The sequence below is a fragment of the Nyctereutes procyonoides genome, unplaced genomic scaffold (genome assembly GCF_905146905.1).
Source record: "Nyctereutes procyonoides isolate TBG_1078 unplaced genomic scaffold, NYPRO_anot_genome, whole genome shotgun sequence".
NCBI lineage: Eukaryota > Metazoa > Chordata > Mammalia > Carnivora > Canidae > Nyctereutes > Nyctereutes procyonoides.
In genome coordinates this window covers 11,501,965-11,523,559 of record NW_026575036.1, presented here as the reverse complement: position 1 = coordinate 11,523,559, position 21,595 = coordinate 11,501,965, and the positions used below count along the sequence as shown (strand labels likewise).

The 21,595-nt window shown below is 37.5% G+C and overlaps 2 protein-coding genes across 8 annotated transcripts in view; one reads left to right on the top strand and one right to left on the bottom strand.

The window, feature by feature from the left end:
• Positions 1-12,299, bottom strand: part of FGFR1OP2 (FGFR1 oncogene partner 2) — a 34,463-nt gene extending 22,164 nt beyond the window's left edge. For 2 of the 4 annotated variants that reach the window (XM_055318844.1, XM_055318842.1), the window contains exon 1: positions 12,012-12,299. The gene's annotated coding sequence lies outside the window, so the exon portion shown is untranslated. The remainder of the gene's footprint in view (positions 1-12,011) is intronic. The other 2 variants (XM_055318845.1, XM_055318846.1) reach the window with 2 other exon arrangements.
• Positions 12,300-12,467: 168 nt separating this feature from the next.
• Positions 12,468-21,595, top strand: part of INTS13 (integrator complex subunit 13) — a 29,269-nt gene continuing 20,141 nt past the window's right edge. For 2 of the 4 annotated variants that reach the window (XM_055318895.1, XM_055318892.1), the window contains exons 1-5: positions 12,468-12,970; positions 13,948-14,183; positions 16,139-16,213; positions 20,708-20,910; positions 21,278-21,358. In XM_055318895.1, the coding sequence (XP_055174870.1) occupies positions 13,959-14,183; positions 16,139-16,213; positions 20,708-20,910; positions 21,278-21,358 (584 nt within the window). In that variant the 5' untranslated portion in view covers positions 12,468-12,970; positions 13,948-13,958. The remainder of the gene's footprint in view (positions 12,971-13,947; positions 14,184-16,138; positions 16,214-20,707; positions 20,911-21,277; positions 21,359-21,595) is intronic. The other 2 variants (XM_055318894.1, XM_055318896.1) reach the window with 2 other exon arrangements.

The following is a 21,595-nucleotide window of genomic DNA, read 5'->3' as shown; positions in this document are numbered from 1 at the left end:
TAAAATATGACATCATATACATAAAATGTGCAGGAGGAAATACCAATTTAGGCTTTTAGAATGTGTTTAAACTTAAGCAACCATCAACTTAATACAGACTACCATACATATAAGTTACTATATATGAACCTAATGATAACCAAAAACCTATTAATATGCAAAAAATCAATAAATAAAGGAATCCAAGCATAATACTAAAGAAAGCCATCAAACCACAAGGGATGTGAGCAAGAGATGAAGAAAGGAACAGAGAAGAACTACAAAAATAACTACAAAACAATGAACAAATGGCAATAAGCAAATACCTATCAATAACTACTTTATTTTTTTAAGATTTTATTTATTTATTCACGAGAGACATAGAGAGAGAGGCAGAGACACAGGCAGAGGGAGAAGCAGACTCCACGCAGGGAGCCCGATGTGGGACTCGATCCCAGGTCCCCAGGATCCCACCCTGGGCCAAAGGCTGACCCACCGGGGCTGCCCCTAATAACTACTTTAAATATAAATAAACTAACTGCTCCAATAAAAAACACAGAGTAACTCAATGGATAAAAAAACAAGACCCAGGGCAGCCCCGGTGGCGCAGCGGTTTGGCACCACCTGCAGCCCGGGGCCTGATCCTGGGGACCCAAGAGATTCACTTCAAACCTAATGACATGTACAGACTGAAAGGCTGGAAAATGGAAAAACATACATCATGCCAATTTTTCAGATAAAATAGACTTTATTATTACTATTTTTAAAGATTTTTAAGAAATCTTTAGACATGGAGCTTGAACTTACAACCCCAAGATCAAGAGTCTCATGCTCTACCAACTGAGCCAGCCAGGTGCCCCAGATGAAACAGACATTAAATCACAAATTTAATAGCAAGAGACAAAGAAAAGCATTCCATAACAGTAACCAATCCATCAAGAGGATATGTCAATTGTAAATATCTATGCATCCAAACAGCAGCACCCAAATATGTAAAACAATTATTAATAGACATAAAGGGAGAAGTGAACAGTAATACAATAATAGTATGGGACTTTAACACTCCATTTACATCAATAGAAAGATCATTTAGACAGAAAATCAACAAGGAAACAATGGCTTTGCACGATGTATTAGATCAGATGAACCTAATAGATATACGCAGAACACTGCATCTCAAAACAGAATACACATTCACTTCAACGCACATGCAACATCCTCCAGTATAGATCACATATTAAGCGATAAAACAAGTTCCAATAAATTTAAGAAGACTGAAATCATACCGAGCATCTTTTCCAAGCACAGCAGTGTATGAAACTACAAAAACTCTGGAAAGAACACAAATACATGGAGGTTAAACAATATACTACTAATGAATGGGTCAACCAAGAAATCAAAGAAAAAATTAAAAAATACATGGAGACAAATAAAAATGAAAACACAATGGTACAAAATATTTGGGATGAAGCAAAAGTAGCTCTCAGAGGGAAATTTATAGTGATACAAGCCTATCTTAAGAAACAAGAAAAATCTCAAACAACCTAATTTCATACCTAAAAGAGTTAGAAAAAGAACAAAAACAGCCCAATGCCAGCAGGAGGAAGGAAATAATAAAGATCAGATCAGAAATAAATGAAAAAAAAAACTATAAAAAAATAAATAGAGAAGATCAAGGAAACCAGGAACTGGTTCCTTGAAAAGATCAATAAAACTGATAAACCTTTAACCAGATTCATCAAGAAAAAAGGAAGACTCAAATAAAATCAGAAATGAAGGAGAACCAACAACCACCACCACAGAAATACAAAGGATTAAAAGAGAAAATCAGGAAAAAGCATATGCCGACACATTGGACAACCTATAAGAAATGGATAAATTTCTGACAACATAGAAGGTTTGTCCAAAACTGAACCAGAAAGAAATAGAAAATTTGAACAGAGCATTAGTAATGAAATTCAATCAGTAATCAAAAAATTCCCAAAAACAGAAGTCCAGAAACAGAAGGTTCCACAGGTGAATTCTACCAAACATTCTACCAGAGAAGTTAATACCTGTTCCTAAACTATTCAAAAAACATAGAAGAGGAAGGAAAACTTCCAAATTTATTCTACGAGGTCAGCATTACCCTGATATCAAAACCAAAGACACCACAAAAAAGAAGCTACAGGTCAATATTTCCATTGAACACAGATGCAAAAACCCTAAATAAAATATTAGCAAACCAGGGCAGCCCCGGTGGCTCAGTGGTTTAGTGCCACCTTCAGTCCAGGGCCTGATCCTAGAGACCTGGGATCAGGTCCCACATTGGGCTCCCTGCATGGAGCCTGCTTTTCCCTCTGCCGGAGTCTCTGCCTCTCTCTCTCTCTTCTCCTCTCTCTCTCTCTCTCTCTCTCTGTCTCTCATGAATGAATAAATAAAATCTTAAAAAAATATATTAGCAAACCACATTCAACAATACATTAAAAAAAATCATTCAACACAATCAACTAGAATTTATGCCAAGGACACGAGGGTGGTTTGATACTTGCAAATCAATATGATATATCACATTAACAAGAGAGGATAAAAAACATATAATCAATCTCAATAAATGTAGAAAAAGCATCTGACAAAATACAGTATCTATGCATGATAAAAAAAAAAGTCAACAAAGTAATTTTAGAGAGAACATGCCTCAGCAGAATAAAGGCCATATATGAAAAACCCACAGCTAATATCATACTCCATGATGAAAAACTGTAGAGCTTTTCCTCCAAGATCAGGAACAAGAAAAGGATGACCACTCTCACCAATCTTATTCAATGCAGTACAAGCTCTAGATGCAACAATCAGATGAGAAAAAGAAATAAAAGGCATCCAAATTAGTAAGGAAGAAGTAAAACTGCCACTAAACACAGATGACATGATACTATACATAGAAAACCCTAATTACTCCACCAAAACAACTACTAGACTAGGGGTGCCTGGGTGGCTCAGTCAGTTAAGAGTCTGCCTTTTTTGGCTCAGGTCATGGTTCCTGGGGTCCTGGGATCAAGCCTCACATTGGGCTCCCTGCTCAGTGGGGAGTCTGCTTCTCCCATTCCCTCTGCCCCTGTGCGTTGTCTTTCTCAAATAAATAAAAATCTTCAAAAAACTATTAGAATAAATGAATTCAGTAAAAGCTTCAGGATACAAAAATTAATATATAGAAATCTGTTACATTACTATACACTGATAATGAGGTAGCAAAAAGAGAAATTAAGAAAACAATCCTCTTACAATTGTTCTAAAAATAATAAAATACCTAGGAATAAAATTAACCAAGGAGGTGAAAGACCCAAATTCTCTAAACTGTAAAACAGCAATGAAAGAAATTTAAGATGGTGGAATCCAAAAAAAAAAAAAAAAAAAACAAAACCAAAAGAAACAAACAAGCAAAGCAAAACAAAACAAAATACCAGACTTTAAATACAGAGAACAATGGTGGTTGTCAGAGGGGTGGGGGATGGGTAAAATAGATAAAGGTGATTAAGAGGTACAAGCTTCCAGTTATAAAGTAAATAAGTCATGGAGCTGAAAGGTACAGCATAGAGAATACAGTCAATAATGTAATAATATATAGCAACAGATAACTACACTCATGGTAAGCAATGAGTAATGTATGAAATTGCTGAATCAATATGCTCTACACCTGAAACAAATAACATTGCAAGTTAATTATAATTCAATAAAAAGAAGAAAAAGGGAAAAGAAAAAGCCTGGAATAGAAATTAAAAAAAAAAAAAAAGACAGGATCCACCAATATATAATCTATATGAAACTCACTTCAAATATGACATAAGTAGGTTAAAAGTAACAGGATGGAAAAAGATATACTATACAAACACTAATCAAAATAGTGTTAACAAGCACAGGAAAAGATGTTTAACATGACTTATCAGGGAAATGCAAACCAAAACCACAATGAAATGCTTCACACCCACTAGGATGGCTATAATAAAGAAGACAGGGATCCCTGGGTGGCACAGCGGTTTAGCGCCTGCCTTTGGCCCAGGGCGCGATCCTGGAGACCCAGGATCGAATCCCACGTCGGGCTCCCGGTGCATGGAGCCTGCTTCTCCATCTCTGTCTCTGCCTCTCTCTCTCTCTCTGTCTCTCTGTGACTATCGTAAATAAATAAAAATTAAAAAAAAATTTAAAAAAATAAATAAATAAGACAGATATAATACAAATTGGCTAGAATGTAGAGAATTTCTTTCTCAGTAATTGATTGAATTTGTACACAGAAAATCAACAAGGATACAGAAAGCATGGACATACACCATCAATGAGGTGGGTTGAATTAGTATCAACAACAGCATACACACTATTTTTAAGCACAGACAGGACATTCACTAGGATAGATTTTATCCTAGATAACAAAACAAACCTTAACAAATTTAAAAGAATTGTAATCATACAAATTATGTTCTGTAACCACAATGAAATTAAACTAAGTAACAGAGACATAAGAAAATTTCCAAACACTTGGAAATTAAACAACACATAAATAATCCAGAAGTCAAAAAAGAAGTCTTTTTGGAAATCAGAGAATATTTTCATCTAAATATACATGAAAATACACGATATCAAAATTTTGTCATGCATATATAGCAGTACTTTGAAGAAAATTTGTAGCATTAAATTCTTTTATTAGAAAATTAAAAAGAAAAAAAAAGAAAATTAAAAAGATCTCAAATCAATTAACTAAGCCTCAAACTTATGAAACCAGGAAAAAGAGCAAAATAAACTCCACAGTAAATAGAAAGAAGGAAATAATAAAAGAGCAGGAATCAATGAAACTGGGAACAGAAAAGCAACAGAGAAAAAGCAATGAAACCAAACCTAATTTTCTGAAAAAGGAAGTAGAGGGATCCCTGGGTGGCGCAGTGGTTTGGCGCCTGCCTTTGGCCCAGGGCGCAATCCTGGAGACCCGGGATCGAATCCCACGTCGGGCTCCCGGTGCATGGAGCCTGCTTCTCCCTCTGCCTGTGTCTCTGCCTCTCTTTCTCTCTCTGTGACTATGATAAATAAATAATAAAAAAAAAAGGAAGTAGAGTGGATAAACCTCCAGCAAAACTGATAAAAGGGGGGAAAAAGAGAGAGAAGATATAAATTACTGATGTTGGAAATGAAAGAAGGGGTAACACTTCAGACTCCTACTTCTTTAAAAGGATAAGTGAATACAATAATAAATTCCATACACATGAATTGGATAATTTGGATAAAATGGACTAATTCCCTAAAAACTACAAACTGCAGTCACACAAGAGGAAAATAGGTAACTATTAATATAGCCCTGTAACTATTAGGTATAGTAATTATAGTTATAACTACTAAAATCCTATAACTATTCCATAATAGTCCTGTAACTATTAAATTACATTTGTAGTTAAAAGTCTGCAAAAAAATCTCTATTTGGATGATTTCAATGGCAAATTCTACCGAACATATAAAGAAGAAATAATGCCAATCTTCTACAACCTCTTTGAGAAAATAGAAGAAGTACTTCCAAACTCATAAAATGATGCCAGCATTACTCTGAAACCAAAATTCCCGACACATTCCCGAAAGAGAGACAGAGAACCACAATCCAATAAAATCCTCAAGAAAATATCAGCAACCCAAATTCAGCAACATATTGAATGAATAATACACCATGACCAAGTAGGATTTATCCCAGAACTCAAGGCTATTTCTATATTTAAGTATCAATCAATGCAATCCACCATAAAAAAACGAAACAAAACTTCACCATACTAATTGGTGCATTTGAAGAAAAAAAACATCCTTTCATAATAAAAATTCTCTGCAAATAGAATGGGATTGGCTCAAATTGAGAAAGGGCATCTTCACTATAGACAACATTATAATTAAGTGAAAGACTATTTCCTCTTTAAAATCAGGACCAACACAAGAATGTCCTCAATCACCACTTCTATTCAGTATCATACTGGTGCAATAAAAGGCATATAGATTGGGAAAGAATAAAACTATCGTTATTAAAAAAATCCCATGTAAAAAATCCCAAAGAATCCAAAAAAAGAACTCCTGTTACTAATATGTGACTTCTGCAGTCACAAGATACAAGATAAACGTGAAAAAAAAATCAAATTTTTCTTTCAGCACTGAACACGTAGAAACCGAAATTTTAAAAACACATTTGTAATAGTTCATAAAATGAAATTTTGGTGTATAAATCTAACAAAACATATATAGGATCTGCACACTGATAACTATAAAATGCTAATGAAGGAAACCAAAGAGGCCCTAAATAAATGGAGACATACCACGTTCATAAATTAGAAGACTCAACATAGTAGGCATGCAGGCTGTCAACATAGCAGGCTTGTCAATCTTCCACAACTAATCTATTGACTTAATGCAACCTCTGATCAAAATCACAGCTGGCCTTGTTGTAGAAATTGATAACCTAATTCTAAGATATCTATGAAAATGCAAAGAAACTAGAACAGCTAAAAGAATGTTGTCAACAAAGTTGGAGAATTTAGGACATAAAAAGTTACAGCAATCAAGATGACATGGTGTTGGCAGAGACAGAACAGAATATTCAGACATAAGCACACAGAAACATGGTCAACTGTTTTTTTAAAAAGGTGCAGACACTTCAGAGGGGAAAAGATAGTCTTGTCAACAAATGGTTATGTGCCAAAAATGAACCCCAACATAGTTCTTACACATTATGCAAAAATTAACTCTAAGTGGACCATAGATCTAAATGTAAAATGGCAAGTGGAGAAAATCTTTGTGACCTGGTGTTAGGCAAAGATTTTTTTAGACATGATATTAGAAGCCTCACTGATTAAAAAAAAAAAAAAGATTTAAGAAACTAGATTTCATCAAAACTAGAAACTTTTGCTCTGGGAAAGGCACTGTTAAGACAATCTGAAAAGACAAGCTGCAGACTAGGAGGTAAAATTTGCAAACCACATATCTGACAAAGGACTTTATCTCTTAGAATACATAAAACCTCTCAGAATTAACAAGAAAATCATCCAATTTTTAAAACAAGCAAAAGACTTTAACACTTAACAAATAAGATATATAGATGGCAAATAAGCACATGAAACTATGTTCAACATCACTAGCTATGAGAGAAATCCAATTAAAACAATGAGATTCAGGGGCGCCTGGGTGGCTCAGCGGTTGAGCATCTGCCTTTGGCTCCAGTCGTGATCCTGGAGTCCCACATCAGGCTCCCCGCAGTGAGCCTGGTCCTCCCTCTGCTTATGTCTCTGCCTTTCTCTGTGTGTCACTCATGAATAAATAAATAAAATCTTAAAAAAAAAAGAGAGAGAGAGAGATCCACTATACCCCTATTAAGATGCCGAAAATAAAAACTACTGACATTCCAAGTATTGCAAGGATACAGTGTGACTGGAACTGTCATACAGTGCTGGTGAGAATGCAAAATGGTATGGCTATTTCAGAAAATGGTTTGGCAGCTTCTGACCAAGTTAAACATCTAGTTACCATATAACAATGTAGCAGTACTACTACAGTAGTAGCAATACTACTTCCTGTATTTACTGCAGAGAAATGAGTAAACTGTAGTAGAGCAATAAAATAGAATGAGGTACTGATACAGACAACAGTTGAGATGAATCTCAAGGGCATTATGCTGAGTGAAAGAAGAGAGTTTCAAAAGGTTACATAGTTTCCTTTTACTTGGCACTGTCTAAAAGACAAAACTACAATATACTTCCTGTCCCGAAGGTTTTGCCTTTGTCATGAACTCATCTGGTGTTTATTTGCATTTTAGTGTAAGGAAGCTATCTACTTATATTTCCTTTGTCTTATGGTGACAACTAGTTGCCCCCGTCTTCATTTATTGTACAGTGCATTTTTCCAGCACTGAATTTTTTCCTGAGATATATTTGACATATACTATTATATAAGGTGTACAACATATTGATTTGGTATTTATGTACTGTAATATAATTGCCATTGTAATAAGAATTAACATCTTTATCATGTCACATTCTTTCTCTCTTATGGTTGGAATACTCCCACTCATTTTAATGCCACACCTGTTTTTTCAATAAATGTATGGGAATGTTTTTGAGCTCTCTATTCTACCTCTGGGTCTTTTTATCTCCACAACAATACTAGGCTGTGTCAACTGTTGTACTTATAAAATATACTTTTACTATCTGACATAGCAAGTCACCCTTTTCTCCTTCAAAATTCTTTACTTATTCTTAATTTTCTCTTCACCCTAATTCATTCCAAATGGACCCTGAGGAACACGTGGGTGGCTCAGTCAAACATCAGGCTCTTGATTTCCCTCCAGGGGCACCTGACTGGTGACTCGGGATTTTGGCTCAGGTCATGATCTCAGGGTTGCGAGATAAAGCCCTGCATCAAGCTCCATCAGCCCTGCTTAGGATTCTCTCTCTCCTTTACCCTGTCCTTCCCCCCTTTAAAAAATAAAAAACAAACAAAAAATATCTAGACCTTCAGGGCACTCTAGATCAAACTCCTAGGCATTAATTAATTTAAACTGTTGGCAGATTTCTTATATACCACCTCATATCCTTTTGGTCAACAGCACAAGTGTTATTCCCATTTAATCAATGAGGAAATAAGACTCAGGCATCGCATATGTAAGGAGCTGAATGACAGTACCATGCAGTAAGGAAGAAGCCAAGCTAGTTCCAGAAATAGAATTTCTGATCCTCAGTCTCTAGTGCTCTACTCAGAAACCAAGGTGGATCCTCAGGACCCTGTTTACTTTTAGCTATGTAAAAACCATCTGTCTCTCTGAGTGAATAAACAAAGCAAATTCTCTAAACCTGCTTCACCAATGGAATTTCCAAGATATTGGAAAAACTGCATATGAAGCCAGCAATAGAAAATAAATGGAGGTGTAAAAGAAGATTAAAAAAAAACAAACAAAAATTCCAAATATCTCCCCTTAAAATAAAAGCCTACCATCCACTTTAATTAGGCATCACAGTTCATTATAAAACCAATTAATGTTTACTGACAGGGTTTTTGAAAGTACAATTAACATCCACTTTTAAAAAACTTCTCTAGATTGCATAATGAAATACTGTCAAAATGAACTATAGTTAAAATTTGTTTTGTAACTATAAAAATACACCTATTCAGGAAAAGGAATTATAGCCATCAGGTAATTGAAAGCATAATTTAGTTAATGCTTCAGAAAAATAGTGACACAGAGTTTCTAAGAATCTGCGTGTTCATTTCCTGTATGTGAAATAACAGAATAGCTTAAAATATTTTATAACATGCATAATACTTTGCCACCTTTTTTGAAAGTCATTGTACTTTTTCCCCTTTAATGGCTGGTAAGTGGAGTGGGCAGAAGACTGTTTTCCAAACTCTCTAACAAGTTTTAAATATTTGAAAATAGACTCCAGTAAAAAAGGGACTGTTTTCCATTTATCTGCACATTTTTATAGTGCCTGTCGTAACTGGTCACAGTGCACTTACATTATTTTCTAGACATAGGCCCAAATTATAGGTGAAATTTTTCTATAGCAGGTTTTCCCCTGCCTGCATTCTCACCCACTTTGCCACCCAAGATATTGGCAGACTTCTGGCAGAGGGCTCAGAACATTCTGCTGCTCATAAAAGAGAAACTATCACCCACTCAAGATAGCAACTGCCAGCTGTTTAGTTTTACATTTTGGTCAAGAAAAATTTAAAGAAATTCAAGTCACTCTCTTTTCTTTTTTATCCACAAATCCACTATCCCATATAGCTGGACATACACAGAAATACTGTGACTAAACATACACCATAAATCTGTCTTAAAATATTAACAAACTAGTTCAGTTAAAAAATTTATTGGACTGTTCAGGCAGGTGCTGCAAATATTAATTAGTAGATAATATTAAGATACATATAGAAACAGAAAAAATAAAAAGACAGTTATAGCTTTCTTACAAAACTTTCATCTAAAGAAATAAGAAAAAATGTATGCAAATTACATACATAGATAAGCATCTTATACAATATATTACTATATTTGAAAGCACAGAAAATTTTCATCATCTTTGAAAATGATGGAATAAACACGTTTGCTTTAAGAAGCAGCTTTATGAGGAAGATAAATTTTTAAAGTTGGAAGGTACAGGATTTTTTTTTTTTAACCTTAGAATTGTAGCTAAATATAAGTTTCATTTACGTATAGGTTCAAAAAGGTATGACAGGGATCCCTGGGTGGTGCAGAGGTTTGGCGCCTGCCTTTGGCCCAGGGCGCGATCCTGGAGACCCGGGATCGAATCCCACGTCGGGCTCCCGGTGCATGGAGCCTGCTTCTCCCTCTGCCTATGTCTCTGCCTCTCTCTCTGTGTGACTATCATAAATAAATAAAAATTTAAAAAAAAAAAAAAGGTATGACAAGTCAAGGAACTAACCTAATCTAAACCAGTTATTTATAACCTAAGGGCCAAGGACTCATTGGAAGAGTTACATGGATGTACAAACACCAAGTATGATCCTCAGTCTAAAATATTTTTTTCTCACGCATATGACTTTTTCTCTATTTTTCAAATATAGACAGATACTAGCATACAATAAAATCATTTAAAAGCATAGTTTTTTCCATTACGCATAATCTCAATCAACAAATACTAAAAGTACAATTACTTTTGTGCTGGGGGTACAGAGTTTTTCATATTCAAAACAGGTCAGGAGCCTTTAGCTAACATACAAGTTTCCTTCTGGCTCTAAAATCCTGTGATTTTAAGAGCACTAAGGACTCCTTTTATGAATCTTTAGAACTATCACATTATAAATATGTAGACATATTTACAAATATGTATATATATATATATACACATACACACACAAATAATGCCCGCTATGCCCCCCAGACACTGAATTAGCTTTTGTTACAAAGATGGACAAGCCAGGATTCCAGACTTAATCTCAAATGGACACAGAGACAGATACATGAACAAATAATACAACCTAATAAATATTGCAGAAGAACGATTCCAAGTGTTCTGGGAGCACAATGGTTATTATGACTGTCACCTGGGGGAGTCTGAGAAGACAAGAATCTGTGAATTGGGTCTTGATAGGTGGGGAGTGGGCAGGAGAGAGGGAGAGAGAGAGAGAGAAAGCATTCTAGACAGATGATGGTACAGCACACACAGAGACACAGAGTTGTGAAAGTGCATGACCTGTTTGGGCAGCCAGGTCTGGTATGGCTGGATATTAAGGTATCTGGAGGAAAAGCAAGAGGAGACTAAAATATAAAACAGGGTGGAACAGTGAGAGGTCCTGAATCATCATTCAGGCTTAAAAATTAAGACTTCATTCCATTAGGAATAGGGTTACTGGGAAAGTGGAAGGAAAGGAGTGACATAAACAAATTTTAGGATGATAATTCTATGGAAAGATGATGGTGGAGAAACTAATGTGGGGGGGAGGCGGGGGGAAGGTGCTGGGCAACTGCAAAAATTCAGGTAAAAGGAGGAGTAATCGAGCAGTGCGAGTGCAAATGAAGAATCAAGGAGGAAGGTTTCCAGGTGGGACAGGAGGACGAACACTGGTACCATTATCGGAGATGGGACACCGAAGAAAGGCAGGAAGAAAACCAGGAGTATTCCTTCGAGGGCTGTTTCAAGAAAGACAGTAATAGTTCCATCCATGTAATATGCTGCAAAGCTGTAAACTGAAACCCGAAAGGTCCCTCTCCCCTCCTCTCATGGGTAAGCAAGCTCCCAGGTGGGCTCAGGCAGGAAGAAAAGGGAAACGGAGGATGCGCCCAGGACAAGGTTAGGGACCAAGGCTGCAGGAAACTTTCCGCATCTCAGACCCGGAAAGAGGAGCTCACAGCTGGGGCCGGGAAAGGGGAGCACCGCTCCACGGAGCAGGTAACCGGCGCAGGGAAAGGGGTGAGGCCAGGCGAGGGGCCAGCAGCGCGAGGGGGGCAGAGCCCCAGAGCGACCCAGGGAAGGAAACTTCCGATTCCCTACTCCCGCTCTGGTCCCTCGGTGTATTCCACTTACTCTGGTCTCAATCCCTCGCAGCCGCCAGCTGTAGCGTTAGGACTCAAAGCCTCTGCCAACAGGGACCTACGCACCCAAGGGAAGAGAAGACTCCTCTCGCCTGTTCAGCTTCTTCAGCGAGCAGACACAGAAGCCAGCAGGCACAGTCAGCGCACGGGGAACTGCAAGGGACCGCGGAGCTCAGCCCCATCCCTGGCCCGCGGCGAACCTGCGCGGAGAGCCTCCGACCGGAGCGCGCAGAGCGCTCCAACCTCGCGAGACTTCCGGCCTCCCGTTACCGCGGGCGTGCAGAGCCGAGAGATGTTACTTGCGGCTTCTCGCAGACTTGCGCGAGAGGTGGGGGCGGGTCCTTTCTAGGCCCCGCCCCATCGATCTACTTAGGCTTTAGCTTGGTTTCTCGCAAAGTGTCGCGAGTTTTGCCAAGGGAAGCCGACCTGGGTGGAGAGACCAAGAAGGGGAGGCCGGGTGGGAGGGCCTTTGCGCTTAAGCGGCCGTGGCTGGTTTAGCCGGTGCTGTGGTTGGTACTTCGCTGGTGGAGAGGCTCTGAGGTCGCCTGGATCAATCTTCCCAATGGGTTACTGGGAAAATTAGCGGGTAGAAAATCTTGAGGGTCGGAGGCATTTTTTTTTTTTTGGCTCCGCCCTCTTCCTGTTCTGCGAGCTGGGCGTCTGGCCCACCACGGGGGAAGGGCCGCTTGGCGGGGCTGAGGAGGAGGGCTCTGCGCACGCGCGAGTCCGAGTGTGTGAGTGTGTTCACGCGCACGCGCGCGCGCTCCTGCATTTAGGAAGCCTGGGAAGGACCGGTGTGCTTGGAGATGAGCGGGGAAAGCATAGTCCCCCGTCTTTGGTACCAGGCACTCCTGACTGTGCGCTGACCCTCCCCACCCAGCCAGCAGCCTTTTGCAGAGAGGCTGTGGTCCATAGCCTCTGTTCGTTTTCACTGCAGGACCAGGCACGAAAGTAAGCGAACCTCGATCCCGAGGTCTTCCCTATCCACTCACCTTGTACTTTCCACCCCCCCCCCCACCCTCCAGTAGAGTGTGTTTAGGTTTCTCAAAGAAGAGTTTGCATGAAGGGGAAATGCGTTTGAAAGCAGAAGAAAAATAGCTAGGTCGTAAAAAGTCCGTTCGTTTTGATGAACACTTCTGCTCTGCTTACCATGTGCTTTTTGAATGTGAATTGTCTATTCGGTGTAAGGTTTTATTAGCGAAGCGAGGGAGTTTTTGTAAGTTCAAAAGTTTCTCCTCCCCAGCAATGCGACGGGTAGCCACTAAGTTTTTCTGGTCTTCATGGTAAATTACCGTGGTGTTAACGAAAGCTAAGGGGGAGAGTTTGCATTTGGGGGTCCTTATCCTAAATGCGAAGACCCGAGATGCCGTTGTTTTAGGAGAGGTTTATTACAATTCGGGCTTTCCTTTTGCTGTCACTCCTCTTTCCTGTTCCTTCTGGCCCACCTCAACCTTTTTTCAGAAGTCTCGAGACTTTCGAAGGAAGTCCAAACTGTTGACTTGTGCTTGGGGGTTTATATGTGATTGATGTCAGGTAGCAGGAAACATCAGAAGTGTATTTCAGAGTATTTGTCGTTTATTATGTCTGGTATTACGGAAGGGAATCAAGTACAATTATTTGTGAACAGTTTTTTTTTTCCTTCCAATTTTAAGTTCATTCAAAAAGCAAAGCATATATATGGACTGTAGTTTTGCCTGTGACTGATAGAGTGACAGCTTAATATGGTGTGGCTTATCCCTCTAATTGATAGTTACTTTCTGGTCATGAGCTCATTAAATCTTGTCCTTTGTTGGATAAATTTCCTTGAATACTGATTATTCATGTTCCCTACCAAACCTTTTTTGAGGGAAAGACATTAATTAGGAACAATTTAAGGATATTAAGTGTCCTGTATAAGACGTTCGGCTAATATGTTTTATCCCTTACAGGTTAAAACAAAATGAAGATTTTTTCTGAATCTCATAAAACAGTGTTTGTTGTAGATCACTGCCCTTATATGGCAGAATCATGCAGACAGCATGTTGAGTTTGATATGCTGGTGAAGAATAGGACCCAAGGAATCATCCCTTTGGCCCCCATATCTAAATCATTGTGGACTTGCTCAGTAGAATCTTCCATGGAATATTGTAGAATAATGTATGATATATTTCCTTTCAAAAAGCTGGTGAGTGTGAAATACAAGCAAAAATCATGATTTGGGGGGATGGGCTTGTTGCATTTTTTATGTAAGAATGTACTATAGATTGACTTAAAACTGTTTGCTACTTTAAAAAATGTATGTATGTAGAACTCTTCCTTGGAATTATTATGCTGTGTGCATCTAACTGGGGCTAACAGCAATGATAACAGCTAACAGTTTTGGAGCATTTACACGTACCAGTCATTTCCAAAGTGCTTCATATTCACTAACTTTTTTAAGTCTCAGAACAGTCCTATAAGGTAGCCACTATAATTACTGGGAAATTTTTCAAAGTATATAATAATCAGAATAAAATAGGCACTGACCGTTGAGAACTGTTGCGGGGCTAAGCAAAAGGGATGTTGGGTGTAAGCAGTGTCACATTGTGTTGGTATGTACCATCTGAATATCAGCTTTGTTTGTTATTGCCATGTTGGAGATATATAAATCGAGGTAAAGAGCAAAAACTTTTCCTAGTCACACAGCCCTTTAGAGGCAGAACCAGAATTTGAACCTAAGCAGGCTGGCTGCTTACAGTTTCAGCAAATGCACACAAAACTGCTGTAGGATTTGGCCATATTGGAAAGAAATTGCTCTTAAGAATGCTAACTGGGAATTGTTTTTTTCCACAAGAAGAGAGATTGAAGATTGATAGATTCCAAATATGAAAATTATCTTTAGGTTTCATCATCTCAGCTGTTTTATTTTGGGAGTCATTTGGTTAGCCACAAGTGGGTGATTTGCTTTGTCTCATTTGGAGCAGCCTAGATGGGACCTCGCCAGTTCTTAGACTAGGACAGGCAGGGCAGTAACAGTAAGGCTGAGCGTAGAGAATCTAATACCTTCAGATATGTTCCAAATTAAAACGTAAGGTGTTTTTAGTCCCTCTGCAAATTATGCATTATGTAGGGTAAAAGAACATGATAGGGAGGATAAGTAGTAATTTAGGGTGCAGACTTTGATTCAAATTCTGGTATCATTAGCTAGTGTGTCACAGTGTGACCTTGATCATATTGCTTAATTTCTCCAAGCCTCAGTTTCCTCCCATGTAAGCCTAATACCTCTTACTATGATGTAAGATTTCAATGAGATAGTATAACTAAAGCGGCTAGTAGAATATATCCCTGTCAGATAAGCCTTACAAGAGAAGGCTACTTATCACATTTATTAGGGATGTAAAACTCACTTCATGGATGGTAGAAAAAAAGAGCATGGATAAAATCATATAATCTGGGGGAAAGAAATAATCTCACGCTCCTTCTGAAGGGAGCAATCATCATTTTATATATTTTCTAATATGTCCTTACTAGCATTATCTTCTTTCTTGATAGTATTTTTTGTTTGCATTTTACTTTATTATAAAGTCCAAATGCACTATTTTGACTTTCAGTGCCTTTTGGGTTATGGCTACTACCTATTTCTCTGAGCTTATATCCTACTCCTTTGCCAGCTCTGACCCTTACACCCTTTTGAGTGTACACATAGGATTTAGAGGCCTTTGCATTTGCTGTTTGCTGTACCAGGAATTCTCTATCCCCAGCTCTATTTATGTCTGGTTCCTTTTGGTCATTTGATTTTGGGTCAATTGCCACTTCCACAGAGAGCCCTTCTCTGACCACCCAACCTAAAGCAGCTAACCAATTTCACTGAAATTATCTTGTGCATTTATTTGTTTGTATTCCTCCCCCCAGCCCCCGACTTACCACCCCGCCCCCAGCCCCTGACTTTCCCCATATTGTGAGCAATACAACTTTTATTCATCGCTGTATTCCCAAATCCCCAGTGCCAAGGATAGTACCTGGCATATACTAGGTATTCTATAACTATAAAGCGAATGAATGAATCAGCAAGCCAGTGCTAGAGACTGCATACTATTTTAAATATGATGTGATTGAGTGGAATTGGATGTGAATACTAATTATGTCTTTGAAATCTATCAGGTGAATTTCATTGTGAGTGACTCTGGAGCACATGTTTTAAATTCTTGGACTCAAGAAGACCAAAATTTGCAGGAGGTATGGTTAGGTTTTGAGCTGTGGCCATTTTTGAAAATTATCTGAACGTGGTAATACTTTTTGGAAAGTGATTTAAAAGATTTTTTATCAATATAGTATCTGCACATGTTTTAAAAAACTAATACTGAATGAAAAACAGCTATCTTCCTTCCAGTCTTTTCCCACTTCTTAGAAGCAAACTTTCAAATCTAGCTCATCTAGTATTTACTTCCATATTTCTAAATGATAGTTTACTGCTATTAGTAGTAACTAGTAGTAAACTAATAGTTTTACTACTATTGATAGGTTCTCAATTAAAACTTTATTTTTTTACTGTTGTTAATGAAGATTTAACTTTTATCTTTCCTGTCACCCATGCCCTTATGCCCACCCTCTTCCTTTCCCCCATTTTCTCAGTGTTATTAGAATTTTTATTTCAAATTGCATATTTGCATTATGATACCTATATAATGTGTTATTCACTGTTAAACTAGTATATGTGGTTATTTTCCTTTTTTTAAAGGTTTTATTGAGATATTGACATACAGCACGATATAAGTTTAAGGTGTAAAACACAATGATTTGACTTACATATTCTTTCCTTTCTTGTGTAACTTTTTGTTTATTCTTTCAATTTATCATTTCTTTTTTTGTAATTTGCTTAATTTTATATGTATCTGTTGCTGCTTTTCCTTATTCTCTACAAAACTTGTCAATATTTTTATCATAAATGTATGAGAAATTTAGCAGACTGTTTCTTTTTTTTTCTTGAAAAACTTCTTAGAGCACAGTCTTTTGCTTGAACTGGCTGCTTTCTAGGCCTAGTGCTTTTTAAACATTATTTGTTTAAGAATACTGAGATTTGTGATAGATTATGTTCTTTGCTGTTCAGTTGGATGGAAGACTTCAGTTTTAAGATTTTAAGTCTTAAGATTTTTATTTATTTATTCATGAGAGAGAGAGGCAGACGGAGAAGCAGGCTCTATGCAAGGAGCCTGACATGGGACTCAGTCCCAGGTCTCCAGGATCAGGCCCTGGGCTGAAGGCGGCACTAAACCGCTGAGCCACCCAGGCTGCCACCCCTGATACTATAACACTGATTAGTGTTATAGTATGTAAACATACCTAATATTTTATTCTTTTGAGGTAACTCAAGCAGTAGGCTTTAATTGGTTTAGCTCTGCATTAATATTACTCCACAGTGTTCTTTATTCTTTCTTTACTTTAAAAAATAATATTAAGGATTCAGTACATTGTCTCTGCCTTGTCTTTTTGAAAGGGCATGTATTTTGCTTCACTTCTTTTAAGAGGTTCTTTGAAGGAAGCTTGAAGCCTCTCTAGCTGTGTATAAATAAAAATCACAAATTTGTATAGGTTTTCCTTGCTTCACCTCTGCAGTGCAGTAAAAGTTGTGCATTTGATAATGGTGTATATATTTTAAGAGAATTGCTACGTCCCTCTGCTTTCTGAATGTGAAGGCACATAGTATCACTGATTGCTTTTAAATTGTGAACAGAAGGAGAAACTCCAGTTAGGAAGGCAACTACATAGCAGATCACTATGGTGTTGCATTATGTAAAATAATTGACATTTTGTATAAATTATGTATAATCTTGTCTGTGTTAACACATTTAATGTTTAACTTTGGTTATCAGTGTCACACCTTTCCCTAGAATCATGAGTTCTTCCTCTGCCTGTGTCTCTGCCTCTCTCTGTTTCTCATGAATAAATAAATAAATAATTAAAAATAAAAATCATTTAGAATCATGAGTAACAAGTGAAGTAGATGGAAGACAGATTTTTGGGCTAGAAGGATTGATTGTAAACATCCTTTGCTTCAACTCCTTCGTTGTGCAGGTGAAAGAACAGAGGCCCACAGGGGCCAAAGGTTGTTTGACTTCTGTACATGGGTCCAGGGCTCTTTTTGCTACAGGACATAATTCTATCCTATATATCTTAAATTTTACCACCAAAAATTGTCAGAGTTGAGGAGTTTGGGTCTAGTTTTTGTAGACTTGATTAAATAAAGTTTGAAAGTATTATGCTAATGTGGAACAGTTTATATTATTATTTTCACTTTCAAGTTAGGAGAGATTGACTCAGTAATAAAAGGCAGAGCCAGAATTTCAGGCCATTTCTGTCTGAGTACAAAACTTAAGCTTGCTTTCTGCTACTTTCCCCTGGAACACAACATCCCTAAAAAGCTACTTTTTCCTGAGTTTCTCCTATGTATCAGGGACTTTGTATAGTCATTTACACAGTCTTCTTTCTTTCTTTTTTGATTACTTTTTATGAATACATAATACCTATATAGTTTAGAAATTAAGTTTACATATATACATACACAGGGACATATGTACACTTATACATATGTGCATGTGTAGTAAAAGTTAAGCCTTGAAAACTTTCCAATTAGTCCCCTGACCCAATTAGTGGTACTAGATCCCACTTATGCTCGCCCACGAGGTGAGTATGTTCAACTCCTACGAGCTTTGTGTTTAGTGAAGCATGAAATCTGCCATTATGGGAGTATTTTATTTAATCATAGATATTGGCAAACACTACTAATTAGGGCTTACCTCCTACCCCTGACGTTGGAGAACTGATTTACCAGCAAATCACTGTTTATCTCCACCACTATTAGTTTTCTATGGTTTATTCCAGAGTAACTTTATGCACATAAAAGCAAAGTTCTTCCACTTTGTTCTCTTTCAAAATTGTTTTGGCTGTTCTCCAACCCTTGCAATTCCATATGAATTTTAGAATCACCTTGTCAGTTTCTACAAAAAAGTCAACTGGAATTCTGACATGGATTAAGTTTAATCTGTAGTTCAGTGGAGTAGTGTTGCGGTTTTAACAATATTAAGTCTTCCAGCCCATAAACATGGGATATTTTACATTCATTTAGATCTTTAATTTCTTTTAACAGTGCTTTGTAGCTCTCAGAATATAAAATTCACATTTCCTTTGTTGATTTGATTCCAAAGATTTTATTCTTTTTGGTACTATTACAAATGGAATTGTTTTCTTCGGGGCAGCTCTGGTGGCGGAGCGGTTTAGCGCCGCCTGCAGCCCAGGATGTGGTTCGGGAGACTGGGGATCAAATCCCACATCGGGCTCCTTGCATGGAGCCTGCTTCTCCCTCTGCCTGTGTCTCTGCCTCTTTCTCTCTCTCTCTGTGTTTCTCATGAATAAATAAATAAACAAATCTTAAAAAAAAAAAGGAATTGTTTTCTTCATTTTCAGATGGTTCATTGCAAGTGTGTAGCAGTACAATTTGTTTTTGTGTATTGATTATCCTGCAATTTACTGAACTTGCTTTTCATTTCTAATTGTCTTTAGTAAATTCCTTATGATTTTCTACATACAAGGTCATGTCATATGCAACATAGGGATAATTTTACTTCTTTTCCAATCTGGATTCCTTTTATTTCTTTTTCTTAATTGCTCTGGCTAGGACCTCCAGTACAGTGTGGAATAGAAGTAATGAGAGAAGACATCCTTCTGTTCCTGATCTTAGAGGGAACACATCCAAGTCTTCACTGTTAAGCCTGATGTCATCTGTAGGTTTTTCATAGGTGCCATTTTCTTTCTTTCTTTTTTTTTTACATTTGGTTTTATTTAAGCTTGATTTGCCAACATATAGTATAACACCCAGTGCTCATCCCATCAAGTGCCCTCCTCAGTGCCCATCACCCAGTTACCTCCAACCCCCTGGCCACCTCCCTTTCTGCAACCCTTTATTTCCCAGAGTTAGGAGTCTCTCATGGTTTGTCTCCCTCTCTAATTTTTCCCACTCAGTTCCCTTCCTGTCCCTTATAATCCCCTTCGCTATTTCTTATGTTCCATGTATGAGTGTCCTTTGATTGACTTATTTCACTCAGCATAATACCCTCCAGTTCTATCCACATTGAAGCAAATGGTGGGTATTCATCCTTTCTGATGGCTGAGTAATATTCCATTGTTTATATATACCACATCTTCTTTATCCATTCATCTGTCAAAGGACCTTGTGGCTCCTACAGTTTGACTGTGGTGGACATTGCTGCTATAACATTGGGGTGCAGGTGTCCCAATGTTTCACTACATCCGTATCTCTGGGGTAAATACCCAGTAGTGCTATTGCTGGGCCGTAGGGTACATAGGTGCCATTTTCTGCTTGAAAAAGTTCCCTTCTATATCTAGTTTGCTAAGTTTTTTTTAAATCATGAAAGGTCCTGGATTTTGTAAAATGCTTTTTCTGTGTTTATGCAATGATCATGTGATTTTTGAAAAATCCTATTGATATTTACATGAATTGACTTTCAGATGTTAAATCAACTTCGCATTCCTGGAGTATAAGTCTCACTTTGTCGTGGTGTATAATTCTTTTTATGTGTTGCTGGATTCTGTTTGCTACTATCTTGTTGAGGATTTTCGTGTCCATATTTGTAAGATACATTGGTTTATATTTTTCTTGTGGTGTCTGACTTGTACATACTCTTGCCAACATAATTATTTTCTCTTTTACTTTAGCTAATGGCAGCATTAGCTGCTGTTGGGCCTCCTAATCCACGAGCAGACCCAGAATGCTGCAGCATTCTGCATGGTCTGGTTGCAGCAGTGGAAACTCTGTGTAAAATTACAGAATACCAACATGAGGCTCGTACTCTACTAATGGAAAATGCAGAACGTGTTGGAAATAGAGGACGAATAATTTGTATTACTAATGCAAAAAGGTAAGACATTAATCAGAATAATCCTTTCACTAAGAGAATTTTAATGTCTTATTACAGTTTAAAAAAAAAAACAGGAATAGCATGTTAGCATTTAAGCGTATCTCAAGTAGCTTTTCTAATATTAAAGCCATATTTATCCAGTTCTAATATAACTCATTTCAGTTGAAAGCTGTTTAGATTGTCATCATATAGGTTAATTTGACTTTTTTCTTCATTAGTTTTTCAGCTGCTTCTTTGATATTGTGAGTGAACAAACATGTTAAAGACAGTCCTTATTGAAGTAATTTTTAGTCTCTATTACAAGGTACTACAGCTGAATAGTATGTTTTTTTCTCTGTTTATTCAAGTTTGTTTTTTTATGCTGTAGTGATAGTCATGTGCGAATGCTTGAAGACTGTGTCCAGGAAACAATTCATGAGCATAACAAGCTTGCTGCAAATTCAGATCAGTGAGTATAATCATAAGTCAAATCAGTATTTCATTTTATAGTCCTGTGTCTCATCATAATTATTCCAATGATTGTAATTGTAATTGGTGGCATTCCCTTGAATTTTCTACTAGTTCTACAAGTTAGCCGGAAAATGTATGTTTGATAAGAAAATTTTTCCATTTTCTTTTTCACTTTAAAATTTTACTTCTTTTTGAGAGGAAAAGTGATCAGAAGGATAAGATAGTACATTTGTAA